Source organism: Lipotes vexillifer, unplaced genomic scaffold, assembly GCF_000442215.2.
Source record: "Lipotes vexillifer unplaced genomic scaffold, Lipotes_vexillifer_v1.1 scaffold543, whole genome shotgun sequence".
Classification (NCBI taxonomy): domain Eukaryota; kingdom Metazoa; phylum Chordata; class Mammalia; order Artiodactyla; family Lipotidae; genus Lipotes; species Lipotes vexillifer.
In genome coordinates, this window is record NW_006799055.1 from 1,987,060 (window position 1) to 2,005,940 (window position 18,881).

At 35.1% G+C, this 18,881-nt stretch overlaps 1 protein-coding gene across 1 annotated transcript in view; it reads right to left on the reverse strand.

The window, feature by feature from the left end:
- PAN3 (poly(A) specific ribonuclease subunit PAN3) overlaps positions 1-18,881 on the reverse strand; it is a gene marked incomplete at its 5' end in the record, with an annotated part of 117,980 nt that overhangs the window by 91,509 nt on the left and 7,590 nt on the right. The window contains 3 exons of the mRNA XM_007471440.1: positions 11,602-11,672; positions 13,530-13,596; positions 14,388-14,509. Of these exons, the coding sequence (XP_007471502.1) occupies positions 11,602-11,672; positions 13,530-13,596; positions 14,388-14,509 (260 nt within the window). The remainder of the gene's footprint in view (positions 1-11,601; positions 11,673-13,529; positions 13,597-14,387; positions 14,510-18,881) is intronic.

Genomic DNA, 18,881 nt, shown 5'->3' on the forward strand with positions numbered 1-18,881 from the left:
CATCTGCCCTGGTCGTGACACCAAAAATATGTTTGATGTTCTGCAGGAGTTGGGGGACAAAACTGTCCGCACCTGAGAATTACAGGCGTAGGTGAAGGATGGGAACTCCAGGAAACTGCAATGCAAATAGAAGGCGAAGGCGTGGCTGGGGAAAGAGCTGCTAGCTTAAAAACAACTATCGGTGATTAAATGACAGTAGGGTCTAAGGGAAATAGAGAAGTCAAATGGAAGGTGAGGAAATAAAGGGCAAACAAAATTTTATGGGAAATGTTTATTTTCCCCAAAGCCTTCTGAGTCCTACAAGATCCAAACCCCTTCTCCAGAGCAAACAAAAGCACAAGCCCTCTTCCCTTCCCCTTAGCTTCCAGCAATCCCTTCCTAAACCAATCTTGAGAATGTGTTGGTCAAAAAAAGGCATGTTTCCTGGTTGAGCCTCCACTCTTGACAGCCTCCTTGCCAGTCCAGCCTGCTGGTTATTATGAAACAGAAGTATTTTGCAAAGTCGTGTCCTGTTGGTAAGTAACCAGTCTGTCTGCTCCACCTCCTAGTAAGTCAACATTGTACATCAAAATTCCCATTCTCTTTTTGTTCCTGTGGTAAAATATCCAGCATAACATGTAACTATTTTTTCTCTCTCTCTAATATATATAATTTTTACTTTAAGTCTCAAGATTCACTACAAAACTGATTTTTATCATTCTTCACAAAATCTAAATAAACAGCACAAAAAGACAATAGTTGAAAACAGTTTTACCCTTTTTATTGGGCATTTAAAAAATAACAATTTAGGTCTTGAAAAAGTTGGAGAATGTATTCTAGACTAGCACATCTCAACTGTAATGAACATACACTCTTCTAGGGATCTTGTTAAAATAAAGATGCTAATTCAGCAGGCCTAGAGTGAAGCATGAGATTCAGCATTTCTAAAAAGCTCCCAAGACTACCAGTGTGCTGCTGGTCTGGTGATCACCCTTCCAGTAATAAAGTTCTAGAGAATGTCAGGGAAGAGACCTGGATAAGAAACAACTAGTGGTAAAACAGAAATTGGGGCCACCCCCCAAAATAAAAAAAGGATAGGGGTTCAAATAGTTAACATCCCACTCCTTTAGCTTGCCTTCAGGACCATTACTCATAGCCCCCAAAGCCCTGGCTCTTCAAAAATCCTTGCCCTAGTCCATAGAAGACCAATCCAATGGTTTAGGACTAAGGGAAATCCACTCTCATTCCTAACAAATAAGATAAGTCTCCAGACTGTGTCAAAAGAAAGAACAATAAAAGCTAATTTTTAGGACTGTTTTATTTCAAAACCTTAAATGCAAACACATTTTTTTTCATTCATTCATTCACTTAACATTTCAGCATAACGCTTTTTGCCCTCCCTAGATGACCTAGAGGGGTGGGATAGGGAGGACGGGAGGGAGGCTCAAGAGGGAGGGGATATGGGGGCATACGTCTGCATATGGCTGATTCACTTTGGTGTACAACAGCAACTAACACAGTATTGTGAAGCAATCACACTCCAATAAAGATTTTTTAAAAAGAGAGAGAAATACAGTGGTAAGATCTATTCTCTTCCCCTAAAAAGTTCAGTCTAGCAAAAGAAAAATATATAAACACCACTGCTCATATAGAAAATGTTGTTATAGACCAATGTTCAGAGCACAATTTTTTTGGTAAAATTGCAAAACAGCATCATCTCTACAATACTTCACATTGCAGGCCTTGTATTATATATCATAACCTAATCATTAGTTATAAACTAGAGAAATCAATTGTTATCCTAGCACAGAAAGTTTCCAATGCCCTGAATTTTAAGAATGCCCTCTGAACATCAAAAACAGAATTACTGTGTTTTCACTATTTATACTCTGAAACAATGAATGATGATTTAAAGCTACTATGAATGGTACTTTTTTAAACAATTTGTATTTTATTAATCAAACATCTTCACATACTTGGAAAATAGTTGTGCACATATATGAAATATTGATATTATCTCCCTTTAGACAATGTTTAATGAAACGTATTAACTCATTGTCTTTTGCAATTACAACTCAGCAACCTACCTACCTCTTGCCACTTCTAAGGGTCTGAGGTCCACTAACAGAAACCTCTGGCCTAGAATTTACTGTATATTTATTTGAAAATCAACTTTCATTTCTCTTTTACGACCTCTTCTGACGTACACTGGTTTTCCCTCAATTAATTAAACGCCCTAACGGTTTAGCATATTTGTTATTATGAGAACTAAATACAAGATTACATTTCCATTAACCGTCAGTGGCTAATGTAAAACTCACTAGGAAAAAATAGACTCCAAGCTGATTAAAACCATTTGAATATTTTAAATCAAATCAATTAGCTAATTTCCATATAGACACAGGGAACTACCTCTACTTAATTTATTAGTTAATTAGCTGTGTTAATACACCTGCATTTTAAAGGCTCTCACACCTAATCAATTTAGAATAGTAAATCTAAACCTATAAGTGACTGTATATTGGGCTCCAATCAATTTTCTCAAGTAAAAGATTCAAAAATCAAAAACAAAAACAAGCCAGCCTCAAAGATTATGTTGTATTTTGTCCTGCCATTCCTTATCAGTAATTGTAGGTTTTCATGGAAATATATTAGGTCCCTTAGGTTTTCACTGTTTAAATAAAGCCAATTATAGGATGGGATGGTGAGCAGGTCTATAGAAAGTGGGTCTACAGAAAAACAGACTGTCATTGTTCAAGACTCTTGGGCAGGTAAACATCTATAAATGAAAAAGATCTTTTAATCTGTGGAGTCAATACAGAAATCACATATAGGTTGAGAGGATGAAAACAGAGGATGCTGCTAGGTAAAAAGTAATCTAAATTATGTCAAATATAGCAGAACAGGATTTACACACACAGAAATGTTTTTTAAGCTCTACTGAGTCTGATCCCGGGAGAAGAGGTCCACTATATTATCTACATAAATTTAAGAAAGCCTACAAAGTAGTCATTACTTCTGTTCTCAAAACCTCAATGTTACAATGGAGTTTTATGCCACCAAAAATGAGATCAGTTGTTAAGCAAGGTCACATTCAATTTCTAAACACTTGGAACACCAAACTACGACTTCTTTTGTTCTTTTGCTTTAGAATAGAACCAGAATACAAGATGTAGAAAAACAAAATACCATGCCAAAGTTATTAAAATCTTTTAAGTGCAAGTGAGTAATGTTGTTTTAAGTCATGAAAGTTATTTCTACAATAAACTATCACCTATAATGACCATAAAAAATTTTATATGAATTTTAGTCCCTTATCAAAAGCAACCATCGTGCTAAAATGCCTATTTGCTTATTAGCAAAAGGTTCCCTTTTGATTTATTTATATGTGTACACTTGCTTAAATTGAATCTTGAAATGAAGCAGAATATCTTCAGCAATGCTCTTTACTATGATTGAACTTAAAGTAGGTAGTGGTTAATCAAAGATAAATAATCTTACACACATTCAGAAACAGATAAACATGTTTTTAAATTGCAGGATTATAAGCAGCAGAAGACTGCAACAACAACTACCATTTGACAAGCACAAAGCACTATGCCAAGTACTTTATAGCCATTAATATATTTAATATTCAAAATTCCGTGAGATAGGCACCATTATAAACCAACTTTACAGATGAGAAGGGTGGGCTTAGATGAGGTTAAAATAACTTGCCTATAATCAAAACTAACATAAGGTCAGGCTCCAGAGCTTGTACTCTTCACTAAATTTATTCCACATTCTATAGTATTCCTTAACATGTTACAATCTTAACATTATTCTAGCTAATTCTAAAATGACCAAATACAAATTCCTACATTAACCAAGCTCTCTTTGACTCTAATTGGCATGGATGGGATCAATGAGAAACAGTAGCTACAGAGACTTCATTAAGCCACTCCCTCCTCCCCACTTTCAAAATGCAAGAACAAATCTTGGGAATTAAACAGTTAGGAAAAATTACATAGTTTTGGTTAAATTTAGCTTAAAACTTAGGCTAGCATGTTTGTGGATGAGAATTCTAAATTGATCTTTACTAATTTATTCCTGACCCCTACTTCCTAGGAAAACAGGGATGAACCACCAGTAATACCAAACTCTTAATATCAGCTACTACACTTTGTAAATACAGTGCCCAGAGTAGAGTGTAAAGAAGCCAATCAGAATATCTCAGAATGATCTACTAGTTCCCAGGTCCAAGTGGCAGATGCAGCATGGTTTCACTAAACTACCATTATTAGGTAAGAACCAACTCAAAATCCCTAAAGCTAAAGCTAAATAATGACTATAGTCAACAGTATTACATACTGTATACAAAAGCCATGCTGATCAGTTCACGTGTTTAAATACCGTAGTGTGTCAAACACAAAACAACCATACACACCTAAAAAAAGGCCTCCAGGGCTTCCCTGGTGGCACAGTGGTTCGGAGTTCACCTGCCGATGCAGGGGACGCGGGGTCGTGCCCTGGTCGGGGAGGATCCCACGTGCCACAACAGTGAGAGGCCCGCTTACCGCAAAAAAAAAAAAAAAAAAAAAAAAACCTCCAAAACAAAAAAATCTCGCGAGATCTTTTTAAATCAATCAACAGGACAAAATTCCCTTGTAATCATAAATTTTGAAGACTCTTGACTCAACAAGAGCAAGTTGTCACTGCACACAAAGTACGAATTAAAATAGAGAAAATACATGGCTGAACTCCTAATTTGTTACAACAAAATTTAATCTGTTCATTCCAAAGCACACCTTTATCTCAACACAATTCTGGAAGTTCACCCTGGAGGACTCTTCATTTAGGAGGAAAATAAAATTAACTTTTTCAAAGTTGAGCCCTTTTCTATAGGAACTATCCTATTGTTAAACAAGTTTCAATCTAATCTAATCCATCATTTTAATAAAAGAATAGACAGACGGGTTAAACAGTAAGACGAACATCACGTTTAAGTGACAAAACAGAGAAGAGAGAGAATGTAACTGTTTGCTAAAGGGAAGTTGATTACTATAGATCATTAGCAATAAAAATGATAGTGGATTCAAATTACATAAAAATAATGACAGTCCTTTCAATATAAAATCACCAACTCATCAGACAGGGAATTACCATGTTATTTTAACAAAATGAGCTTAATATTCTATTCTTTTTTAATGTACTTAATAAAAGATAATCAGAGTAATAAGTATGACATTGCAAAATTGACAGCATAAATTACTTGTGAAATTCAAAAACAAAGAAGAAGGTTAAATGTTTAATAAACAAAAAGCTTACAACAATTTAAAAAAGATATCCCAACAGTCAAATAAAAGCATAGGACACCAAAGAAACACCAAAGGTCAATAAACATAAAAGAGAAACTCAATAGCAGCAGTAATCAAATTTTAACAATGAGGGGTTTTTGACTATAAAATGACAAAGATATGAAAGATTTTTACATCTCAGTGTTTTCAAGGCTGTAGAAAAACCAGCACCCATGAGTAGAAATATAAATTTGTGCAACATTTCTGAAAAGTTAGCTATCAATTATCAAAAGCTTAATTGTATATTCTTGCCCTAGAAATTTATGCTGTTTACAAAAACTTACACTGAGATAATCACATAAATGGAAAAAAAGGCAGGCATAAGGTCAATGTTTTAGCTCCTCCTCTGCATGTCACCAGTGGTCTCCCTCTCCGCTACCTCTTCATTTTTTACCTTATAGAAGATCTTACCCTTCTATACTGTCCTAGAAAAATTTTTTCTCTGAAACATAACTAAATATTATCTATCTTATTCCAAGTAAATTACTTGATCTAACTTCCATTTCCCAATCTGTAAAATGGAAAAAAATAATATCTCTCAAAGAATTGTTGGGGTGACTAAATGATAAAATGAAATTATAAAACATTTAATTTTATAAAAGTATTACCATATTACCTGAAAAGGATACAGAAGATCATTGTCAACATAAATAAAATCAAGTCTGCCACCGCATAGTGAGAAAATCCCAGATGTATTTTCACCAAATTTGAAGGATATGTTTGAGACGCTAACAGCTATGTGGGGAGGAGGGGCCTGAACACCTCAAAGAAAAGATGGACATTCTCAAAGCAACTATGGGAGAACAGCTTTTCCAATGGACAACTCTAATACAGCCTGATCCAGAGTGAGTAGCAACAGACCTTTATTTATTTAATAATAGTTAACAATTCCCAAACAAGACTAGAAAGGTTTGGCTAGCACCATGTATTACCAATAATAGCTTCCGTTTACTGGGCATTTCTCATTTAGTCCTCATAACACCTCTACATGCCAGGTACTAAGGTATTATTATTCTCATTTTGCAAATGAAGAAACAGAAAGGTTTAACTAAGCTTAAAGACACAAAGACAATCAGTTAAGAAACAGGGATTCAATTCAGACTGCCTGGCATCCAACTCCAAACCCTATTAACGTTGACCATTATCCAGTGCTACTGGGTTATTACTATTCCCAACTCTTTGCTCTAGGAGAGAGATAAAAACTCACCATGAGCTCTAAGCAAGCTATAAACAGGAACCATGATGCTCCCCTGCCTACAGGAACTTGGACTCCAACAATTCTACCATACATATCTCTAAATCTAAAGCCTGTGCACATTCCCACAGCATGGCAAGCAGAGGTGAATGGAGGTTCAGTCAACTCCAGCAAAAGAAGAATAGCTCTGAGTGTATTAATTTGGAATTCTAAATACAATTTTCCATAAAAACATTCCTGCACAGTACTCATGGGTAAAAGATATGGATGTGGCTGACTTGGAAATCTAAATACTAAGTAAAACAGTATTTGAGAACATATATAAAATGTTTAAAAATGGTTTTATAGGTGAAGTTTTAGATTGTGATTCCCATTATGATTTATTTTTCAATATCTTCCCCCTTTTCTCCTCACCTTTTATTTTTTCCCCGAGATCAATATTTGGTTCCACGTTCAATCAATATTTGGTTCCATGTTTTAAAATGAGCCTAGCCATCAGAAGAATTGCGGAAAGATTTACATCCCAGATTATCTATGCCATAATCCTATTAATTTCTCCAAATTTACTTTAGCTTTCTCCATAAAAGAACTCTACCATAATACTCACCAGTTTGTTATTCCTATTTGGTTCCCTATGCAAAAGTAAATAATGTAAAAGTCATCTTTTGAAGACATTAGAACAGAAATGTACACAAAAATTTTTACATGTCAAATTAATCAGAAATCATACTATATATATAGATCAGTAAGTTTTGTAACACAGATGATACAAAAAGGAAAGGATGCTCTTAACATCTGAGAACAGTGGGGAGGAGGTTCCAAACTGAGATCAAGCAGAATCATCCAAAACTAGGCCTTCACCAGCTACATTTCCTCACAAATAAGCCATCAGTAGATAAGCCAGCCTCTTTTGGTCCCACTTCCCTCATCCTGACAAAGAGCTTTAAAATCAAGAACAGAAGAAATAAACATGATACTTCACAAGTCTTTTGTCCTCTAAACCCAAAGAATTTAACTTGTTATTAAAACCTAAAAGATTTACAGAAGTGAAAAATCTGTCATCCCATTATCAGAAATAAAATGCAAATGCCCAGGTAAAGCTGCATATTGATTGAAACATCATACTAAAGTACAATTAAAATAAGAAATGTAAATGATGAGCACCAGAGTGTTTTTGCCTTAATGTGGGGAGGGGAGAAAACTAAATAGGAAAATGACTAGACAACTAAAAAAGAGGGCAAAGAAGGACCAAGAAATATATGAAAAGGGAAAGCCAAGATTGCCAGACACAAATTTTGAAGGAACATTTGTCTCAGTCATCTGTGGTTGCACAGCTTAGCAAGAATAGTTAGCAAGATGTCATCATGTTATTTATGAATATCTGTATCTCTACATCTAACTTTGTTATGAAGGTACTTTGTTCCCAGAGGAGTTCTGACTGAAAATTTTACTGCTGTCCAGACCACATCTGTGATTCACAGTGACTCTCAAGTCTTTTTCTGTCATACCAGTTCTCAGCTTTATCTACCTTGTTGTTAAGGTTTCCTTACGCATTAATGTCTAATATATTCACTCCCATTTTCAACAGAACTCCAAATCCAGTGTTTTGGGGGGCTTACCTCTCCCACTGAGTATACAGCCCTAATTCAATTTCTTCTACCACCACCCTTGGCTAACAATAATTGTACACATTTTCAAATAAATTTTACTTTTATAAATAAAAGTAACAAAGGTTACTTTTCCTATCTATATTTATGTATTTCTAATGTAGAAAATTTTAAAAATCAGTGCTTCTCAAATATCAACTGTGAAAGATCACATTTTTAAAAAATTTCCTATGCATCACAGTCCTATATGTTCATAAAACAAAAATGAATTACTAGAAAAATGATGACACATTTGGATGTTGTGGTATTACCAGATTGTTATAGAAGTTTCTAAACATTTACTTTTAACGTTTTAACTTATCTCCCTACAGACAGGAAACAACTCACCGTCTAGCTCCAGTCACTCGCCACACTATGAGCATCAGTGCCCTAAGGCATATATATTCTCAGTATACAGCTCTTCAGGAAATTTTCCACATATTTAAAAACAATAAACCAACCCAGACAAATGGCTAGGAACCTTTTTCTATACTGTTTTTCACATCACACATTTTACTTCAACAAGTCCTTATAGATACAAGGCCCTCAGCCATAGTTTCTTAGCTTATCTGTGATAGAAGAGAATTTTTAAATTTACTGAAGATCCTAACTCTCTACTTGTAATCAAACAATTCCTTCTGCTTAATATGTTTGCTTCCCCATATTCTTCACCTTCAAAAACCACAACTCAAAACTTCTCCATAAACTCTTCTGGATCTAGAGAATTCTCTGCTACTTAGCAATCATCGCACATTTAAATTCACGCTGATTAATACACTGCTGTGTAAATGTTCTCTAGTAGAGTCATGCACTGTCTCTTTTTTTTTTTTGTCTCTTGAATTAGATTTGAGGAAAGCAAGAAAAACATCAGTCCATTCTTTTTAAGTTTTTCACACAGTCCAGAGTAAGACTGCCCACAGTTAAAAATATCTGACTCATCAGATCCAAATAATTCACATACCCCATAGGCAAAAAGCAGCATTTGCAGCTCAGGGGTTGGCCCAACTGAGATTTTCAGAAAATAATTTATCTAACTAGCCATGAAATAGTAGTAAGTATGGCCTAACTACCTGTTTTCCAATCTCATTCTGAAATAAAATGTCACTGAGTTATCATGATAGCCTGCTTAGATCACCTGGAATTATGATTGAATATTTACATAAATTTGAGGTACTTCCACTAAAATTACATCATTAAACAGACGTTATAAATTACTAAAACAAAAGAATAATAGACAGAGGGTGGGGGGGGATGAACTGGGAGATTGGGATTGACATGTATACACTGATGTGTATAAAACTGATGACTAATAAGGACCTGCTGTATAAAAAAATTAAATTTAAAAAAAGTCTCCACATGCCTTCAATTAACAGCATGCAATACTCTCATACCAAGAGTATTTCTTTTCTTTTTTTTTTTTACCAAGAGTATTTCTAATACAAAGGAATTTTAAACCTTCTCAACTCAACCATTAACAAACAATTTAAAAATATATGCAACCTGTACCCACAAAGATTCCTAATCATGTAGCCCACTATTGGAAAAAAATCTCTGTGTCCCTACATATTATTTTAAATATAAATGGCAAGAAAATATGGTCCTTCAAAGATATACTATATGAATACTGAGTTTCTAAGTAGAGGCTGACACGTAGGTCCTTTCAGTTTAGCCAAACATTGAGTTTTAGAGATGAAAGACACCACAGCAATTATGCAGGCCATGCTCATCATTTCACAGATGTGAAGATTACAGCCTAGAAGGCTGTCCCAAGGTCACAAAGCTAGAGATCCAGGACCTCAAAAACTGCAGCATAGTGCTCACTTCACTAATCTGCTTCCATTTGGATACATTCTAATATCTCTCCAAATACAGATGTCACATTTATAGTAATATTTCCTTCTATTATTTTCCTTTACTAAAATAAATTTTAGAAGAATGGGTATTATAATCTCCTTTTTCAAATCTCCAGGGCTCTTTACTGTTTTGTCAAAAATTAACGTCAACAGCTATAAACCACATATTTCAACTTTAAGATGCAAAAACCCACCAAAGCCTCACAAGTATTTATTTGCCATTCTAGTCTTACTTTCTACTCATACATCAGAAATGCTACTTATCACAGATAACAGATTATTATTTTTAAAAGTGTGAAAAAGCTACTGGGGGACCCTTAAGACTACTTAAGGGCTTTTTATTTTCCCTACACTAAACAGCTCCAAATAACCTGACTTCTAGGTTGTACCTACTTTCCAGCACTTCACTGCTTCCTTCCATATTGAAGGTTTTGTCTACTGTCACTTCTCACTCACTTCTCACTGCTTGTGTCCAACTCTATTCCACTTCTACCATAGGGATTTAGAAAATACATATTCCCATTTCTGAGACTAGTATGTAAAGCAAAAGTAAATGTGTTCTTGGTGAGAGCCTGTGAGGAAGTCTATAAAACCAAACCCATACCTTTTAGTCTACCAATCTTAGTTGCTTAAAAGCATTTTGTAATTAATCATCTCCTTGTTCTCATCTATTTTCTAAAAGGAGATAATACTAGGTGCATGAGGTATTGATATAATTCATACCTGACCCCACAGTTTTATTTTCTTGTCTAGAGAACATCTACCTAGTATTCTTAAAATTCATTTTATACTACCTTCTGATCAGAGACTTCCTTAAAGCACCTTAAGCTTACATCAGTTTTCTAAAATTAATATTTTCTTTTTGATCTTTCTCCTATTACTTAGGAAACTGAATTAGTTATAACTTTATAGTAATTTCCGCCAAGATTTACAACCTCCTGAACATCTTTAGCTGCTACTGATCCTAACCAAAATAAGCACCGTCTCTAGATTACTATTACTATTAACATAATGATTCTCAGTAAGACTCAAAGGCATCAAACTATAATAACTACAAGGTACTTCAAAATCGATTCACGGTCTATCAACCTCAATTCCAAATAAAACTAAACTAAATTTCTAATATAAAGAGATTTTAAACTGTTTTTAAATAGTTGGACCAATTATGAAAAGCTGAAGATTTTAAGTTTGCCTTGTAATGAGGAGTTTAAATTAGGGGAGAAATCTTTGGTATTTAGACAAAGCAGTCAGAAAATAAAGTTAAAAGATGATTAATATACCTACAATGGGTCACATAACATCTAATTTAATGTTGTAGTTGCTGTTATCTTAAAAAGAATGCATTAAGATAAAGAAAATGAGCAAAAATAAGAAGGATTTCATCCCTTCACATAAAATGTCTCTATTTCATGCACAGAGATCAAATAAAATTCTGCATATAAGAGACATACACCAAGGAAAATGGTTAACAAAAAGCAAGAAGAACATTACAGTCCTCCCCCACTTGAGAGAACACTGACCATTATGTAGGTAACATCCCAGTATCACCCCTATGTTCCATTTAGTTTCACGTAAGTTTCCATCTCACCTACCTTTCTTCTCTGAGAGATGTTGAGGGCACCAAAGTCATTAAACAAGGATGAAGCAGGTGAAGTTAGAGGATCTGGAAGGTAAGTTATATAAGTTTCCACACAGACAACTCAGGAAACCTATAAATCTAATAAATGTTTAACTTGAATGCTTATAAAGTAGTAAAAAAAAAATCATATACCACAACAATAAACTCAATGCCCCGCACAGTGGGTGTTCAAATATTTTGTAAGTGAATGAAACACAAACTGGAGACCACTTCATTCAGCCAACAGTCAGTACACATCTATTCAGAAGCTATACGAATTAGAATGCATCTATTTGCTGAGAACCAAAAGAAAAATAAAATAGAAAAAAAAAGGTGATCTTAACCATGTTATTAGGAATGTGCTTATGAAGGAAGTCTACCTGTAGTTTGTGTTCTTGAGACCAAACCATAAGAAAAATAAAAAAGGAGGAGGGGTGGCAGGGAGAGTAGTCAAACATACTCTGAGCGATAGGACTTGGATGTTAACACCTAGGCAAGACCTTAAAACCATCTACCCTAGAGAATATTCCATATTTTTAAGTTTATCACCCCATACTTGATATTCTTACTCAAAAGATAAGGTTAATTAAGTTTTTAAAGATGAAAATATTAAATGTTTCAGAACACAAACATGAAATCCAAAGATTTTATAGGTTCAAAGCTCTATTACTCTGCGGCCAGAAGTTACAAACAAAAGTACATCTCTAAATTGTTTCTCACTTAACAAATCAGAAGAGTTTCTGAAAAGGAATGCATGGTATACATTGAAATATTTTTGTCTTCACTTCTGAGCTTTAGTTAGTCCTATGTTTCTCATTAAATTATCGGTAAAATCCTAAAGAAAATATAGTAAATGTCATTTAAAGGAACCTTAAATCTCTTCATAATGCAGTATATATAAATTGCTGCTTAATTTCTCTGGTTTCTTCTGTATGGATTTTCACAGTCTAGTCCTTCATTAGAATTAACATTAATTTAATATAACTAATAATGCAAAGAGAAAGAAGTTAATAAAATAATAAGATACAAGATTTTTATGTAATTTATACATTCAAGACTAAAAATAGGTATTATTCATCCTTTACGCTACCTTTGACAGCATTTAAAAGTCAGCATATAAACTCTATGGGAATGCCAAAAATACTATAATGCTACACATTATTTTCTAATAATTTTATTCAATATTAAAATGTTGCTATTTTTTCCTACAGCAAAAGAAGAAATTTCTAAGTAATGAGAGAGATTTGATACACACACATAAAATGTCTATCTCAGAAATAATCAACATGCAAATTCTTATCCTCATCGTTATAAATAACTGTTTACATTTTACCGATACAGAGTATGAATAAACTGTTACATATTTTTAAAAAAACCATTCCTGAACATTTATTTTTAAAAATAGGATGCAGAAAGATACAAAAGAAACATTTATTTTTAAATTAGGATATGAAAAGGAAATTCTGTATCAAAAGGCTTAAAAATGTCCATAATCTTTGAAACAGTAATTCCATGTCTAAGAATGTTTCTAAAAGAAATAACTCAAAATATGAACACAGATTCATACACATAAGTCCAATACTGGACTTTAAAAAAACAAAAGTAAATTATGAAAATTACAGGATTCAATTTATAATGACCTAGAAACACTCATGTTATAATTTTAAAGTATATTTAATGCAATCTCAGGTATTATTATGTATATAAAGTATTATGTATTATGTGTATATGTATGTATATACATATATCCAAATCTTAATACTAGTTATCTCTGAGTGTGAAGATAACAGATCATATTCTTCCTTACATCTATCTGTAATTTTCAAAATTTCTACAATGGGCATATTGTTTTTAGAGTCAGAAATACATGTATCCGTAAGAAAAAAAGGGACTAAGTCTTACCATGGCCTGCATATGGCTTGGCACTGTCATTTAGAAGGCTTGGGGAGCTGCTACTATTAGTCATTCTCTGAAACATAAAATATATATACATAATATCATTGAGGAATACAGAATTAAGAATATTCAACCGATTAAGTTAAGACTGACCCTCTTTGCGTCTTCCCCTCCAATCCATCGTTCACATCAGTGACACTCTAATCTTCCTATAAATGCTGCTGCTTGGATTACAATCATCTATGCAGAAACTTCGAAATACTCTCTATAACACATCAAATGAAAAGTTTACTCAATAGCCAGGTATTTAAAACCAAAGTCACAGAACTATTTTGAATTGCACTTCCATAACTTTTTAGCCTGAGCAAGACACATAACTACTAAGTTTCCTTATCCATAAAATATAAACTCCAGTATCCATCCAAGAGGATGTGAATGACTGTAAGTCAATAAACACTCTCTACTATTCTCTCCCAACACATATAATCCTTCATACACCTCACAGATCTATAAAATTAGGCTCTTCTCTGTTCTCTAAATACGTCGCTGCGCTTTCTTAACACACTCCACAGCCTCTGTGGTCTCACAATCCTCAAAGGCCCTCATTCCACACTCAACAAAACACACAGAGGAGTGAAACCAGTCTCTTTCTATCCATCCTCTACTTTCTCCAACTCCACCCTTGAAAGCTCACCCTGACTCCAAACCTACAAGAGACGGCTCACCTATATCCCACCTACCTCATCACCTCCTAAAGTCCCACCTCCCACTCAACAAAAGTGAAAACAAATGAAAACTCCAGATGTCTCCATCCCCGGAATAAACTTCAGTGTTTAGTGCCATATAAATTCATACCAACAATACCTGCATCAAGGGATATTTTGTTTCTACAGGACTTCCAAATCCATTAACTCCAATAAAGCTGGTGCTGAAATATGAATCTGTGAGGCTGGTATCAGTTAAAGCACCTCCATCTATTCCAGGAACTGAAAGAGAAGGAAAATTCAAGTATTTAAATTATTTAAAAGCACAAAACAATGATGTAGTTTCTCTGTTCCCAAATAAGTTTTAAAGTCTCAAATCTCTTGTTTTTATTCACCTGTTCATATCAAAAGCCAGAACCAAATAAAACTGTCTCAACTCTAAAAACCTGTTACACAATGCTCAAGTTGAAATATTTTTTCCCACAGAGATAGCTATTTATTTTGTATTAGTTACCTGAGAGCCACCAAGCACAACGTGAAGAAACAAACCACACTTGCATTTCTACTTTTCTCATCAAGTTTTTTTCTTTAACTTTGCAAGAGGACAGGAGAATATAAACCGCTGCAATGTCTCCTGTGAATCTTCATATGCTAAACAGAGGCAAGTTTCTCAGGACTGTTTCTCATAACACATCTTAAGAAACAGACCAGCAGTCTCATATTAACTCATAATTCAGTAAGCCAATTCTACGGTGGGAGCAATGGGATACAGCCGAGGGACACAGACAAGCTTTCTGTCGATTTTATGGTAGAATACTACAGAATCATTGTAACTACTAAGACAAGCCATCATATACCAACAAAGTGATGGACAATGTTTTAGATGCTATTTCCTGGTAAGTGCAGTTCATCCTTGAACAACACAGGTTTGAACTGCATGGGTCCAATTATACACAGACTTTTTCTCAATAAATATATTGGAAAAATTTTTGGAGATTTGTGACAACTTGAAAAACTCAAAGATGAACCTCGTAGCCTATAAATATCAAAAAAAATGAAGAAATCATACGTCATGAATGCATAAAATATATGTAAATGTGGATACCACTCTATCCTTACATAGGCATAAGGTGAGTGACATTTAATATGAAATTAATGTGTTAGCTTTCTTACTGTTTTATAACTTTGCTTTCAAAGAATTACATTACCGTACAGTATGCCTCTCTCTCTCTGAACTGGAGAAACTATTACAGGTGACATAACCTATCATCACAGGTTAAGTGTTTTTCTTTAAATGTAACATTTCCAATACTGTATAATGAACGTGACTATAAAAATTTTATAATGATTCATTTATCAGTATATAGGCTAGGCTATTGTGAAGCAACCACATCACTTACACTAAACTACCATAAAGCAATCATACTGCTGCTTCTTCATTAGCAGTGCAGGATACCTGTAAATAAATATGAATTTCTTTTTCACATTATCTTTTCATTTTTGATGTCTAGTGTTAGTAAAACATATGACACTTTGTATCGTATAAGGCAACAGTGATGTAGGTACAGACAGAAAGTGGTTCACCTTGTAAGCATATCATGTAAACTTATATCGATAAATACAGTACAGAACTGAAAATGTATTTTCTCTTCCTTATGATTTTCTTAATAGCCTTTTCTTTTCTCTAGCTTACTTTACTGTAAGACTACAGTATATAATACATATAACATAGAAAATATGTTAATCGACTGTTTATGTTACTGGTTAGGGCTTCCCAGTCAACAACAGGCTATTAGTAGTTAAGTTTGGGAGCAGCCTGAGGGACTGGAGTTCCATAGACCATGCTTTTAAAAAAAAAAAAAAAAAAAAAGCCCAGCTGAAACTACTAAGTGGTTCTCCTCTGCCAACTAGGACATCAGAGACAAGATGCTGGCAGTGCTCATCCCAAGGGATGAAATCCAAACTTCCTAGTCTGACATTAAAAAGCCCTCAACAATCTGTTCTCAACCTATCATTCTAGTATTTCCTGAAAGTGCTGGGTTTGAGACTCAATTCTGCCACTTACTAGCCACAATGTCTTAGGCAAAATGGTTATAAAGTTGAGATGATACCATGACTTGTAAAATGAGCCTCATACCATCTACCCTGCAAACTTGCACAAAAAGTTATGAAAAACAATGAAACAGTATCTTAAAAGTTCTTGTAAAAATCCTGATGGTTGCCCAGCTCTATAAATTTACTAAAAGTAACTGAACTGTACATTTACAATGGGTGAATTTTACAGCATGTAAATTATATTTTGACAAAGCTCCTTTTTATAATCGGTGGAGAAAAATGGGATTACTCAATAAATGGACTTGAGACAACTGTGTATCCATCAGGGAGAAAACTGAGTACCTTACACAGATATTTCCGAAAGGTCAAAGATTATAATGTCAAAGTTTACATCTACTATAAGAAGGTCTTACAATAACCCCAACATTACTGAATGCTCGCCTCCAGGCAAAACGATAAACTCACCATATTTTTTTTTTTTTTTTCTTGCGTTATGTGGGCCTCTCACTGCTGTGGCCCCTCCCATTTGCGGAGCACAGGCTCCGGACGCGCAGGCCCAGCGGCCATGGCTCACGGGCCCAGCCTCTCCGCGGCATGTGGGATCTTCCCGGACCGGGGCACGAACCCGCGTCTCCTGCATCGGCAGGCGGACTCTCAACCACTGCGCCACCAGGGAAGCCCAAAACTCACCATATTTTGAAGGTCCACACTTCATCAATTCTAACACGCACACACACCAACTCTCTGTTCTTCGAGACCCAGGTATAATGGAAAAAAACCAAAATACTTGAAGTCAAGTCATTCAGTTCTAATCCAACTCTTGCCACTCACTAGCTGAATGACCTTGAGCAAAACCCTCTAAATTTCATTTCTTCGTCTGAAAGAGAAGGCAATCCCCTATCACTCACAGGGTTGTGAAAGGGACTCAAGTGAAGTAACCTATGCAGAATGCCTAGCGCCCTGTCTCAGAGGTAATCATAAATGTTATCTTCCTCTTCTCTTATCTCTAGAATGTCTACCCCAATTATTCCAAGTTGTGTTTAACACACAACTCTATCTCTTAAGATACTGTTTATATCATTCATGTGACAATTTTTTTTTCCTTTGATCTCTTATTGCTGTCTTCAACTACTTAAACATTTAAATTCTTACCTGTTTCTGAACTATCTACGCATCTAAATTACCTGTAAACTGAGATTTGGGACTACTCCTGATATTTTCCTGGTATTCCCTATTCTACTAGCACATTTACATAAACACTTATTTACAATTAAGCCCTTTTTTAAAGTAGGTATTTTTAAAAGTTGATAAAAGATACAATAGATTTTCACAACCAACTTCTGTAAAACACCCCATGCAAATGATATTATTGCCTCTGTTTCTCTGATGAGGCAATGAGACTCAAAGACACTAGATTGACAGCACAGTGGATGCAGGCCCAAGAAACAGGGGCTCCTCGACCACTCAGCAGACACTCGCACCATCCTTTTCTGTACTGCACTGTGGAATGAGGACAAACTTTTAGCAAATACAACTGCCCATAAGGTCTGTTTCAGCCAGGTGCCAACTACTGATCTTTGACAGCATATTTAACCTAAGTCTTTTTTTTTCCTCCTCTGTAAAATAGAAATGACAACACCTACTTTCCAGTGTTTTATGAGAATAAAAGGCCTGGAAGTTTGTACCTCTTAACTATCTTCACTTACCCCCCTGGACCCCTGCATCTGGCAACCACCAATCTGTTCTCCACTGTATCTGTGAGTTTGGGGTTCTTGTTTTTGTTTTCAATTTATTTATTATTTTATTTTTGGCTGCGTTGGGTCTTTGTTGCTGCGCATGGGCTTTCTCTAGTTGCCGCGAGCGGGGGCTACTCTTCGTTGCGGTGCGCGGGCTTCTCATTGCAGTGGCTTCTCTTGTTGCGGAGCACAGGCTCTAGGCACACGGGCTTCAGTAGTTGTGGCACGTGGGCTCAGTGGTTGTGGCTCGCAGGCTCTAGAGTGCAGGCTCAGTAGTTGTGGCACACGGGCTTAGCTGCTCCATGGCATGTGGGATCTTCCTGGACCAGGGCTCTAACCCATGTCCCCTGCATTGGCAGGCGGATTCTTAACCACTGCGCCACCAGGGAAGCCCTGAGTTTGGGTTTTTTTTAAGATTCCATATGTAAGTGAGATCATACTGTACTTGCCTCTACATAGTTTTTTTTTAATGTAACAAGTTTAAACCAGATTACTGAAGATTCTGTACACTCCTTAACATATGTGTACGTTATATTTTGTGTTAATTTATGTATTAGTATACATAATACATTAAGATATAACAGCTTAGGGCCATCATTTGTAATAGTAAAAGACCGTAAACAATCTACACAGCCACTAAAAAGAGTAAGGTGTATTTTTATGTGTGGATGTAGAAGAAACTAGAAGATATACAGTTTGCTGAAAAATTCAAAATGCATTAGGCTTCCGTGTGTGCACACGTGTGTATGTGTGTCGGTACGTGCCACAGATAGGGAAATAGAAACATGAGTCATAGTACAGACAAAGAATATTTCTGAATAGATACACAATAAATTGGAAAGAGTAACTGTCTTTTGGAGAGG